Source organism: Harmonia axyridis, chromosome 2 (assembly GCF_914767665.1).
Source record: "Harmonia axyridis chromosome 2, icHarAxyr1.1, whole genome shotgun sequence".
NCBI classification, from domain to species: Eukaryota; Metazoa; Arthropoda; class Insecta; order Coleoptera; family Coccinellidae; genus Harmonia; species Harmonia axyridis.
The window spans coordinates 27,888,815-27,903,083 of record NC_059502.1 but is presented as its reverse complement, the minus strand read 5'-3'; the positions used below and the strand labels follow the sequence as shown (position 1 = coordinate 27,903,083).

The window sequence follows — 14,269 nt, the reverse complement described above, 5'->3', positions numbered from 1 at the left end:
GTAACATACCATAGCATACCGCATATTCCCTTGGGCATTAATACCTGTGAATATAGGATTACCAGAATTCACTTCGACAAGATTTATGCATGCAACTACCGAAAAGATAATTGGCTTTTCCATATCATTCCTATTATTTCAATGAATTTACCATAGAATTCAATCAATTTTCAACGGAAAGCGGCTTTCGTTGATGTTTTCCATCAAAATTGAAGATAGGAATGTTAATTTCCTGTTTTTTTTCTAGGTTTCCATCACATGTGGAATCTGGCCTTATAGAAGTAATCTCACCATCACCAGCCTACTATCCAAATTTAGATAGGTTGAAAATCACATTAGGTGATTCTCCCGAGAGAGTTAGATGGAGATCCAAACAAAACCTGGATTTCGCTTTCTTGATGTCCTATTGTCAACCAAAAGGTGAGTTAGTTTCTATTATTTTTTTTTTTTTGATTAATACGGTTACTGATTAGTACATAATTATCAGAATTTATATCATTTTAATTCATTCTGATACATTTCTCAATGAATAAAATACAGATTTTCATAGGGGATAATCGAGGCAAGCAGTTTGAACAGGACTTTAAAATATTCATTCTGTTTCTTATTTATATTTCTGGGTTGAATATTAAGGTTTATTGGAATCACGTGATTTCATTTTATCTTTTTTTTTTGTCTGATCTGGTTGAAAAGTTTGAAACATTTATATCTTACTAGAAAGCTGAAGAAACAAGGAAATGCGTAATGTGTGCGCCAAGTTTCATGAAATGTTTTTTGAATAAAACACAACTGATTCCAAAACAAGTTCGAAAATAAAAGTTGTGCGCATTTAACAACAATTTTTTCGAAGATGGTATCAGTTTTAGCTAACCATTCACCTTTCTAAAATGAACCCTCAATTTTCAGCTTTCAAGATAACATCGATTAAATTTGCGCACTTCAGTTGTTTTTACAAAAGCAATTCTTTTCCGTATCAACTTAGAGATTTTCTGAAAAATCAGAAAACCTCAGTAACTATGCAGTAACTATCATAATGTTCACGTACAGGGTGATCCAATATTCACGAAAATAGGAAAAGTCTGAAATTTTCCTACTCCGGATCTGATTTACTCGAATTCAGAAATATTGAAGGAAGGCGATAGGAAAGGGTGACAAAACTTCAAAATTTGAAATTATTCGGTCGATTAGTTAAAGAGTATTTGAATTGTAAAATTTCACTGATAAGATGAACATCACCCTGTATATCCCTAACGAAGGCACTCAGGCGATTGAAACATCTTGATACGGGTCCTCCATGATGACCTTAATTTATGGTATTCGTTTGTCGCATTCTTCCCGGGACACCCTGTATATTATATGTGTACCGGGTTTTTCACCATAATTTGACCCCCCCTTTAACTTTGTTACTAAAAGAGGTACAAAAAAATGTTTTCTACAAAAGTTTCACGAAATCGACTAGTGTTTTTCAAAATGATTTCACAAAACGAAATATATACAGAGTGGGCAACATATTGATAGCAACTTCATTTTTTCAAATTGAACACCCTGTATATTTTTCTATATTTGACTAGTTCTTTTTCCCCTGATTTCAAATATATAACATATGGTTGGCGTATCTCTTTTATTCTGAATACCACAGAGTTTCGAATTTTAAGAACCACCTGGCATGCAAGTTGGCAGTTTTCAAGTGGTAGGCTCTTTTTTGAGTTATCTCATTGGCAATTTGACTATATGTCATATTGTTGCCAACGAGAAGAGCATTTTGAGTTATCGCAGCCTACCACTTGAAAACTGATTACTGAGCATGCTAGGTGGTGCTTAAAATTTGAAACTCTGTGGTACTCAGAATAAGAGAGATAGGCCGAACATATGTTATATACAGTCCATTCAGGAATTATTGACATCCCGGGTGGCTTTGGAAAATCGAAATTAAGTTGGTACTGGCTCATTCAGTAACATTTTGAATTGCCCATTTCGGGTTGGCATTTGAAATGTCATTGACAGGAGGTTAGATTTCAGTTTGTTTGTGTTATTGGTTTTGATCAAAGAAATTTTGAAACTTAAAAGTTGTATCAATTTCAAACACACATTGATTAGTTTATTTGAGTATTTCTCACAGTACTGTTTGAAAAAAAAAGAAGGCAAGTCATTACAACCTGGATTATTAGTGGAAGAAAACCTGTGGAATACGATTTCACCTTCAAAGAATCATTGAATGATTTGATCGTTACCAAAAGCCGAGCCAAAAGCAACCAATATATCAGCCTGGATGAAATTTGAGCAAAAAGCATCTGGATTTTAATCAATCAAAGACAACATTACATAAACTTAATTGGTTACAAGTTCAAAACAGTTAATAAAAGGAAAATTCTTATTGATAAACAGAAAAATATAAGAAGTTGAGTACGATTTTATGGTGAATACAGAGAATATTTGCAACAAAATGTGAAATTCATTTATCTGGTGGAAACTTGGTTATTTATTCAACAGTGGACTCTAGAAAGAAAATAAAATGTTTTTCAATTATATTCAAGGGTAAAAGTAGAAGGAGCACTATTTTGAATGCTGGATATTTGGATTTTTACTTGGATGTTTTTTTTGACAGTGGTGATCATGAGGATTATATAAATCTATGAAGAGAGAATTATTTTATTGATTGCTAAACAAAGTCTAGGCATTGCATCCATAGTTCATTTATATTCTATATTGAAATTAAGTATTGTTATTCCTGTTTTTTGTTCTTCAATGAGTAATCCAAAAATCTAATAAATTCCAATTGCTTTATAGAATTTTTACTGAGTATTCAATCGAAAAATATATTCAGTAGAGTAGCTTCAAGAACTTCTTCACCTCTTACCCACTTGAAGATAATAATAGAATGCAATAAAATTTCACAAATTAAAAATAATTTCATGCAAAAATGCTTTTAGTGAGTGAGTTAAAGCTGTTATGGGCAAAATAATTTATGTAATTTAATAGAAACTAGTATAAAAGCATTTCAATAAAAAACAGAAAACTCGAGTACAAATAGTACCTATATTTTTCATACAAGTTTAATCAATCATTCATGTCATGAACAGTTTCAATAAATAGTGACTTTAGAAAGTAATTTACACATCGGCTGATAAATTGGTTCCAATTTTGAAAGTTTAAGTACAACTGTAACTGTGATGTCAAAATTTTTCATATACTAAATGGATTCTTTGAATTTTATTTCTGTCTTATTATGATATGGCTCTTCCATTCACTAAGCTACACTATTTAAATTTATCAACCAGTTTTTTCTGTTTTCTTCACCAGTTTAGACACCACAGTTAAAATGATCCATAAGAGTTATTTGATAAGAATTTTGCAAGCAAGTTGGTATCCAGTGTCCATCAGTAATGCAACAATTTTTGAAGAGCCTTTGGTGAAAAGGAAAATGCATATTTTAATGATCTTCAATGGGATCTTTCATGGGCGACTCTTAAATGAATAGAATAATGTAAGATGGCGTCGAGTGATGTAGACGTTAGAAAATGCGATGGCGATGAAATGTCGAATTGTAGCGAATCGATTTCAAAAAAATTTTTCAAATGTTGCTCAAGACCATGTAAAGTGTTGGTTTGCAAGAATTGTGATACTTTTTACCATGAAGGATGTGTTAAAAGGATGAAAAATATAATATACAAAAGTGATACAGTGATAATATGCTGTCAACAAGATGAGACAAATGTTGATGAAAAGGAAGACGTGAATATTCACGAAACCTGGGTGAGCGATGCTAAAATTTCAAAATTGGAAATGGAAAACTTGTACTTGAAGCAATTGATACATGAAATACAGGACAAGAACTCAATTCTGCATCAAAACAATTTTTTGCTCTCAGAAAAAATAAATGACATGAAATCAAAACTTAATTTGGGAACTGGTGCGCCACCTATAGCACCGGTTGGAAAGCATCATATCCAAGCAAACACCACTGTACCTGATGATTACAGAAATCTACGGATGATGAAGAAACCTTCAATGGTAACAAATGAACTTCCACAGGTACGCATAGAACCACCTCTGTCAAACGAAAGTACTTCACGCACAATATCAACGTCGGATAAGACGGTGTCACAGAACATAGATAAAACAAGTAACCTCAAAAAACGAGTTCAACAACAACAAATAAATAACAGAAGATTAAGATTAAGATCATTCAATTCCGCAACAAGTGAAGAGGTATGCGAGATGAATATAATGAATAAAACGAGAATGGATCAAGACGGTGATTGGAAAAAGGTAGAATATCGCAGGAAAAAAAATATACCACGATTTCAAAGACCGCAACCTATAAAAGGTGTAATAGAAACAACTAATTCATTAGCTGCAAAACAATTGAGCTGCCTATTCATAACTGGTCTGAAACCAAAAACCAATCCAGAAGAACTCAAAAAATACATAATGGAAATATTTAAAATTGAAATCAAATGTGAAGCTATGAAAACAAGGAAGGACTCATATAAAAGCTCTTTCAAGTTATACGTACCAATTGAATCGAAAGAAACAATCATGGATCCTAGTAAGTGGGAAAAAGGCATTAGTTTAAACCATTTTCTCCATATAAGACGATATCTCAACGAGAATTGAATGGAAGCATAAATATAATACATCAAAATATACAATGTGTCAGAAATAAAATTCTTGAACTGGAAATATTTATAAAATCACTTGAAGAAACCCCAGACCTTGTGTGTTTGACTGAGCACTGGCTCAGTAAGGAAGAAGAGCATTTTTTTAAAATAGAACATTATCACGTTGTGTCATGTTGCTCGAGGGTGACGTCTGTGCATGGGGGTTCATGTATTTTGGTGAGGGATACTCTTCAGGATTTTGAAGATGTACCATTCATAAAAGGTATGAGTGTGGAATGTGAGATTGAAATATCATGCATCATGAGTAAAATAAGAAAGCTGGTTGTCATGTCTATCTACCGAACTGGCCTGGGAAACTTATCAACCTTTATGACCACATTTGAAGAAGTGCTTGATACAGTGCATTGTAATTTTGTCAACTATGATGTGGTAGTATGTGGTGACTTCAACATTAACCTGTTGAATGATGACTGCTCAAAGGCGGAATTTCTAGACCTCTTAACATCTTTCAACTACGAACAAACAATTTTCGAGCCAACTAGAATAACAGAAACAACAAAATCTCTAATTGACAATATATTCATAAATGCAACCAAATTTAGAAATAATAAAAACCTCATATCGGCCTTAACAGATCATATGGGTCAGCACATAACAGTGGAGACCGTAACACCAATAGAACAAAACGTGAAAGAGATCATTGAAAAAAGATTCTTCACAAAATCAAAGCTCCAAGATTTCTTTTATAGTCTTCAAGAGTGCACCTGGGACAACGTTATGTTGCAGATAAATCCAAATAGAGCCTATGAACATTTCTTTGATACATTGAAGTCAAGAATTAACCAAATATTTCCATTGAAAAAATGCAACCTAAAAAAAGGACTCAAAAGGATGTGGATCACTTCGGGAATAAAGAAGTCAAGTAAACATAAAAGAGATCTTTATGAAAAAATGTTGGACGGTTTAATATCACAGGAGTTTTACAAGAAATACTCAAATATATTGAAGCAAGTAGTTAGACAATCCAAAAAAAATGCAGAAATGACATTCTTTGCAAATTCTGAGAATAAGACCAAAGCCACTTGGACATTGATAAATAAGACAACCAAAAATGAAAGAGATAAAGACAAATCATTATTCAAGGTGTTTCCAGAAAAATCAGAGGAAGATTTATTAAACGAGATGAACGCTTTCTTTCTGAAGTCTGCTCCAAGACCTAATATGAGCAATAAGACGGACACAGAGACTGTTAAACCAATCGATAGTAGCATTTTTCTGGGGCCAGTATTGGAAGAGGAAATGCTAGGTTATATGAGGCGCTTAAAAAATAAGAAAACAGTCGGATATGATAAGATACCTGTTGACCTATTAAAAACCTGTGCATCAATACTTGTTAAACCCTTAACTCATATAATCAATCGAATATTGCAAGGAGGTGAATATCCACAAGCACTCAAAGAAGCTCTGGTTAAACCAATTCACAAGAAGGGAAATAAGAACATCTATGACAACTATCGCCCTATATCAATATTATCTAATATCAACAAGATTTTCGAGAGAATAATCTTTGATAAGGTCTTACATTTTTTTGAAATAAATAACATCTTGGTTAAGCAGCAATGTGGTTTCAGGCAGGGAAAATCTACAATAAATGCAATGTATCAGGCACTAAATTCCATCATAAAATCATTGAATAAAAATCAAGTGACAGCAGCTCTTTGCCTTGATTTGACAAAATCATTTGACAGTGTGAATCATAACATCCTACTAGAGGAGATTGAAAAATATGGAATAAGAGGAGTTGCACTAGATCTCTTCAGATCATATTTAACAAGAAGAACTCAAAGAACCACAGAGAGAGGAAAAAATGGCAAACAGGTAATATCAGATCCCTTACATGTTGAGAGAGGTGTACCACAAGGCTCAATATTGGGTCCTCTACTCTATATAATCTATACCAATGATTTAATTCATGTAACATCCAATGATATGGTTATGTTTGCTGATGATGTGTCAATGATTTTGTCTAGTAAGACTGTGACTGAATGCAAGGATCAGCTTGAATGTGACTTGAAAAATCTTGAAGAATGGTTTGAAAGAAATGAATTGGTAATAAACATCGACAAAACAAAATTGCTTGTCTTTAGGGAAAGAAATAAAGATGCCATAAGCTTGACATACCATGGTAAAACGATCAAGACAGAGGATGCAGTACCTTTCCTGGGGATATATATCGATGGGGATTTGAGTTGGAAAACACAAATTGAAAATCTGTCTACAGGTATTGCAAGATATTGCTATGCTTTGAGGATATTGACCAATACAATTAGTGAAGAGGCGGCCCTGACAGCTTATTATGCCTATGTTCAGTCCAAGCTCAGGTACGGAATAATTTTCTGGGGTAATTCTGTTGAGGCTGAGAGAATATTCATAATGCAGAAGAGATGCTTGAGAACTATCTTCAAAATGAAATACAATGAGAGCTGTAGAAATATATTTATTGGTAATAACATTGTACAGTCTGTTTATTTATGAATGTGTTATGTATGTAAGCAACAACTTCAATGATTTTAAAGAATTACTGTTAAGTCATGAATACAATACCAGAGGAAAAAATTATCTTAGTAGAGAAAAAACAAATTTTAGTTATATTCAAAGGAATGCTGTATATTTTATAATCACAGTATGGAATAAATTTCCTCAAAATTTTAAATGCATGCCTATTGCAATTCAAAGAAAAAGATTAAAAATGTTTTTGGTTAGTAAATGTTATTATAATGTTAAGGATTTTTTAAGTGAAAGGGATTTTGTTTCATTATAGTGTTCATATGTATTGATATGTATTGACGTGATCTACATCTGTTGATATTTGATCAAATAAAGGATATTATTATTATCCGACTTTTGCCTATACGCGTAGGATTTTTCCTCGCCGTCGGCTTCTCACTCCTCGCTAAGAGGAACATTCACTCAATCCCAGATATTTAAAATATCAGAAGGGCTGAGCTCGGTCGTGTCCGGTCCTTGTGGTCCCCCTGGTTCTCGTCGAACTTCTGGTCCTCTTACACGCGATCCTTGGACCTGTCCTTCGCTTCCTAGGAATTTTCTCACCGTCCTTGCAGTACCTAAAAGAACAGCTTTTTGCATTATATTACATATATACTCACTAAGTCCTAGTTGCTTGATATTTCTCTTGAGATTTTTGGGTACTATTCCTGTTGTTGAGATGATAATTGGAATAGTTCTCGTTGATATCATTCCCCACTGGCGCTTTATCTGAAATTCGAGGTCCCTATATTTTGAAATTTTTTCGACCTCTTTTTGACGCATGTTGTTGTTATTAGGTATTGCTACGTCGATGAGTATTGCTGCCTTTTGTTGTTTATCAACTAGCAATATATCTGGCCTGTTGTGAGGGACTGTTTTATCAGTCAAAACTGTACGATCCCAGTACAGTTTATAGCGTTCGTTTTCCAGGATGGTTTCCGGTCGGTACTTGTAGTATGGCACTTTTTCAGAATTAATTAGTGTTAATTTAGTTGCCATTTCTTGGTGTAGTATCTTTCCTACTGCATCGTGTCTCTCTTTATATTCATTTCCTGCAAACATTTGACATCCTCCCGTGATATGTTGGATTGTCTCGTTCGTTGGACAACCATAACGGCATCGATCGTCAGTAATAGTTCGATCCTTTATGATATGTTTGCAGTAATTTTTTGTTGAGATCACTTGATCTTGGATGGCTAAAAGAAATCCTTCCGTTTCTGGATACATCGCACCTGATGTGAGCCAATAGTTCGACGCTTCAATGTCGACATGATCCTGGTTCACCTCGTTGAAATGTCGTCCATGTAGGGGCTTTTCTCTCCATCTTTGCAGTTTTTCTTGGATTGTCTGGTGGTTGTATGACAATTGCTTCTTGTGCAGTTGTAAAGGTGTTGATTCGTCTGCTTCACACAGTACTTTGTAGATCTCTGACGTGCCTGATTTGTCTTTGAAGTATGTTCGTAGGCATTCAATTTGACCATGGGCAAGTTCCATGATGTCTAGCAGACCTCTGCCTCCTTTATTCCTCGGCAGTGTCGTCCTCTCAATGCTACTTTTCGGATGGTGCTTGTAAGCTTTCGTCATCAAGGTTCTCATTTTGCGTTGCAGGTTTTCCATATCTGTTTTGGTCCATGGAATGATACCGAAAGAGTATGTAAGAATTGAACATGCATATGTATTGATAGCTCTCGTCATGTTCTTGCTGTTGAGGTTTGTTTTCAAAATTTTGTTGATTCTCCTAATGAACTCAGTTGTTAAGTCTTCCTTCATTCTTTGATGGTTTATTCGTCGGTTTTGTTTCATTCCTAGGTATTTATAAAGATCGTCCGATTTCATTGCTTCTATCTCCTGTCCATTGGAGAGAGCTATCGGTTCATCTTGGATTTTTCCACGCACTACGCTAATAGTACGACACTTGTCCAATCCGAATTTCATCCCCACGTCTTCCGAAAAATTTTCCACCAGTTTGACCATAATTTGCAAGTGGTTTTTGTTGCCTGTTATAAGTTTGAGGTCATCCATGTATAGCAAATGATTGAGTGCAATATTATTTCTGTTTCCTTTCACATTGAAACCTTTTTCAGTAGCATTCAGTTGTTTAGAAAGGGGGTTCAGCGCCAAGCAGAACCATAAGGGACTCAACGAATCTCCTTGGAAAATTCCCCTTTTTATTGGAATATCTTTAGTAGTTATGTTCGCTGTAGAGAGTTCGATATTCGTTCTCCAGTTGCACATTGCATACTTGAGAAAGTTTATTGTAATTGGATCGATCTTGTATATTTCCAAAATTTTTGTCAGCCACCCATGTGGAATAGAGTCGAAAGCCTTCTTATAGTCAAAATATGTCATAAAAAGATTTCTGTGTTTTTTGAAGGCTTGGTTGCATATGATGGAATCTATTATCAGCAGTTCCTTCGATCCTAGTGCATTCTTGGAACATCCTTTCTGCTGTGCTGTCATTATATTATTTGTCTCGCAATGTTTGTAGATACGAGATGCTATACATGATGTGATGATTTTATATATTGTTGGTAGACATGTAATTGGTCTGTATTTTGATGGATCCGCTGTGTGTTGCATATCCTTTGGTAAGAGGTAAGTGGTCCCTGTTGTTAAAAATTTGGGCATTTCCGTTGGATTACTTATAACATCATTTATGGTTTCAACTAGCCTGCCGTGTATACACCAAAATTTTTTCAACCAAAAGTTGTGGATTCCATCTGGGCCGGGTGATTTCCAATTGTGTGTGTTTTTCAATATTTCATGGAATTCTTCTATAGAAACTGCGTTATGCGGCATTTGTTCCATTGTCTCACAGGATTTCTCTTCATTTCTTATCCAATCAGCCTGGGAGTTGTAGGTGGTTGGTGTAGCCAGTTGATCTGTCCAAAAATTCTCAATATCCTCGACGGTTGGATAACTTCCTGGTGTTGCTGACATATTATTGTTTAACATTCTATAAAATTTTCTTTCGGAATTTTCAAAAATCATATTATCATGTTTTCTTCTATAGCTCTCATTGTATCTTCTGAGTCTTTCGGAGTACACACTAAGTTTTTGTTTCAGTGTGTCTAAAATTTGTTGAGCATTTTCATTGTTTGGATCATACGTTGTATGTTGCCGGTGACGATCCATTAATATATGCACCATTTTTTGTAATCTTCTAGACGGCGAACCTTTTGCAAATTGGGTGAGCCTCCCAATTTCTTGGCGGATGCTATGAACTTTGTCTTCTAGCCTTTTTTGCCAATGTGGTTTATTTTGTTGTTTTTCTCTGGCTGGTTGCTGACTTTTAGGTTTTGGCTTCACACCTAGCACTGTTGCTATTGAAAATGCTGCACAGTATATGATGAGGTGTAATGATTCGAGATCATGGTAGTCAGAAAGATATTTGGGTATAATCTCCTTGTTGGTCATGACCAGAAGATGAGATAGTTTTTTAGATGTCCTCAATCTTGGCAGAGTCGGTCGTCTCAATGGATCTGTGCCCTCAAAATCTATAACGCATCTATTCATTGTGGCAAATAATCGCTCCAGTAGTTCTCTTTGGTCTTCTTCTGGATTTACGACGGGTGCAGCATATATATTCCGTCGTTGAGCATCACTTATTGCTAACACATCTGCGTTGTTTTGTTCCTCAGAGTTCATTTGTGCATTGATGTTGTGTTGGTTTTCAGCACAATCGTAGTTTTCTTCAATTGTCGTTTCGTTGTTAGTGAGGTTCCTATTCTGTAGCCTCAGTTGGACTTCATTTTTTATGGTGTTAAGTTTCTCATCGGGTACAAGTTTATTTCTCAATATGACCCGGTATTGGTCGGCTACTCTTTGCTCAGAAACTTGAAGTTCGGGATAGTTTCTGTGGAATTCTGCAAATAATTTTTGACGGTAGCCTATTTTATCCTCTTCCATATTAGTCACTTCATAATATATGCGCATGATCGTTTCATTTATCGAACTTGTCCATTTCATGCGTCTTCTTGGTAGACCTGCTTGGGTGAGTGCTGGTTGGGGATCCTGCGCAGCACCTTCAGCGGTCGGAGAAACTCGTGTTATTCTTCTCCTAGAATGTTGAGATTGTGGAGGCGTAGCATTTTGTTCGACAGACGCCCGTCTCCTTAGCACTCTGTCACCGACGTCCCGCATACTGTCATGTCCAGCGCCGGCTCCAGACACGCCCTGACGAACCTCAGGCAGCGGCTCTATATTCCTATTCCTTAAATTCACCATCATTCATGGGTTCCTCCGTGTCGTGGGGGAGACGGCCTTTGATCGCTTTTTACGATCCGCAGAGCTACGGTGGGAGAATTCTTGAGCTGCTTTCCACACGGCTTCGTCCGTTACCCTGGACAGGGACCCTTCGACAGGTTTCAGCTTCCCGGGTCAGAGAGCTCCTGGAATCTGCGGTGGGCAGGAGTCGATTCAACTCTCCTGATAGGTGAATCGCTAGAGATTCACCTACCGCTACCCTATTATTATTATTATTATTATTATTATTCACCCTAAGCACCTCCCATGGGATTATTATTATTATCCGACTTTTGCCTATACGCGTAGGATTTCTCCTCGCCGTCGGCTTCTCACTCCTCGCTAAGAGGAACATTCACTCAATCCCAGATATTTAAAATATCAGAAGGGTAGAGCTCGGTCGTGTCCGGTCCTTGTGGTCCCCCTGGTTGTCGTCGGACTTCTGGTCCTCTTACACGCGATCCTTGGACCTGTCCTTCGCTTCCTAGGAATTTTCTCACCGTCCTTGCAGTACCTAAAAGAACAGCTTTTTGCATTACATTACATATATACTCACTAAGCCCTAGTTGCTTGATATTTCTCTTGAGATTTTTGGGTACTATTCCTGTTGTTGAGATGATAATTGGAATAGTTCTCGTTGATATCATTCCCCACTGGCGCTTTATCTGAAATTCGAGGTCCCTATATTTTGAAATTTTTTCGACCTCTTTTTGACGCATGTTGTTGTTATTAGGTATTGCTACGTCGATGAGTATAGCTGCCTTTTGATGTTTATCAACTAGCAATATATCTGGCCTGTTGTGAGGGACTGTTTTATCAGTCAAAACTGTACGATCCCAGTACAGTTTATAGCGTTCGTTTTCCAGGATGGTCTCCGGTCGGTACTTGTAGTATGGTACTTTTTCAGATTGAATTAGTGTTAATTTAGTTGCCATTTCTTGGTGTAATATCTTCCCTACTGCATCGTGTCTCTCTTTATATTCATTTCCTGCAAACATCTGACATCCACCCGTGATATGTTGTATTGTCTCATTTGTTGGACACCCATATCGGCATCGATCGTCGGTAATAGTTCGATCCTTTATGATATGCCTGCAGTAATTTCTAGTTGAGATCACTTGATCTTGGATGGCTAAAAGAAAACCTTCTGTTTCTGGGTACATTGCACCTGATGTGAGCCAATAGTTCGACGCTTCAATGTCGACATGATCCTGGTTCACCTCGTTGAAATGTCTTCCATGCAGGGGCTTCTCTCTCCATCTATCCAGTTTTTCTTGGTTTGTCTGGTGGTTGTATGAAAATTGCTCCTTGTGAAGTTGTAAAGGTGTAGATTCGTCTGCTTCACACAGTATTTTGTAGAACTCTGATGTACTTGCTTGATCTCTGAAGTATTCCCGTAGGCTTTCTATCTGCCCACTAGCAAGTTCCATGATGTCCGTAAGACCCCTGCCTCCTTTATTTCTCGGCAGTGTAGTCCTCTCAATGCTGCTTTTCGGATGGTGCTTGTTTGCTTTTGTCATCAACGTTCTCATTTTACGTTGCAAGTTTTCGATGTCTGTTTTGCTCCATGGAACTATACCGAATGAGTATGTTAGAATTGAACATGCATATGTGTTGATGGCTCTCGTCATGTTCCTGCTGTTGAGGTTTGTTTTTAAGATTTTTTTGGTTCTCCTAATGAACTCAGTCGTTAAGTCTTGCTTCATTCTTTGGTGGTTGATTCGTCGATTCTGTTTCATTCCAAGATATTTATAAAGATCATCCGACTTCATTGATTCTATTTGCTGTCCATTTGCGAGAGTGATCGGTTCATCTTGTATTCTTCCTCTCACTACGCTGAGAGTACGACATTTGTCCAATCCGAATTCCATACCTACATCTTTCGAAAAATGTTCCACTAGTTTGACCATAATTTCTAGGTGGTTCTTATTGCCTGTTATCAGTTTCAAATCATCCATGTACAGCAAATGATTAAGGGTGGTGGTATTATTATTTCCTTTAATGTTGAAACCCTTTTCAGTAGCGTTTAGCTGTTTAGAGAGTGGGTTCAGCGCCAAGCAGAACCATAAAGGGCTCAAGGAGTCACCTTGGAAAATTCCCTTCTTAATTGGAATCAGTTTGGTTTTTATGTTTGCCGTGGATAGCTCGATGTTCGTTTTCCAATTGTCCATTGCAAGCTTTAGAAAATTGGTTATAATTGGATCGATCTTGTATATCTCCAAAATTTTCTTCAGCCAGCCATGTGGAAGTGAGTCGAAAGCCTTCTTATAATCAAAATAAGTCATGAAAAGGTTTCTATGTTTCTTGAAGGCTTGGTTGCATATGATGGAATCTATTACCAGCTGTTCCTTCGATCCTTGTGCATTCTTGGAACATCCTTTCTGCTGTGTTGTTATTATTTTATTTTTCTCGCAATGTTTGTAGATACGAGATGCTAAACATGATGTGATGATTTTGTATATTGTTGGTAGGCATGTTATAGGTCTATATTTTGATGGATCCATAGTGTTTTGAAAATCCTTCGGTATTAGGTAAGTGATACCTGTTGTTAAAAATGTTGGCATTTCTGTTGGATTATGTATTATGTTATTTATATATTCGACTAGCCTGCCGTGCAGACACCAAAACTTCTTCAACCAGAAGTTGTGAATTCCATCTGGGCCTGGAGATTTCCAATTGTGAGTGTTCTTCAATATTTCCTGTAGTTCTTCAGACGTTATTACACTATGTGGCATACTTTCTATGGTCTCACATGATTTCTCCTCTCTTCTTATCCAAAATGCTTTGGAGTTAAAAGGAGTTGGTGTTGACAGTTGATCGGTCCAAAAACTCTCCATATCTTCGGCGCTTGGAGG

At 36.4% G+C, this 14,269-nt stretch overlaps 1 protein-coding gene across 2 annotated transcripts in view; it reads left to right on the top strand.

The window, feature by feature from the left end:
- The window catches only part of LOC123671944 (alpha-1,3-mannosyl-glycoprotein 4-beta-N-acetylglucosaminyltransferase B), a 257,900-nt gene that overhangs the window by 134,157 nt on the left and 109,474 nt on the right, over positions 1 to 14,269 (top strand). For both annotated transcript variants that reach the window (XM_045605847.1, XM_045605848.1), the window contains exon 4: positions 248 to 420. In XM_045605847.1, the coding sequence (XP_045461803.1) occupies positions 248 to 420 (173 nt within the window). The remainder of the gene's footprint in view (positions 1 to 247; positions 421 to 14,269) is intronic.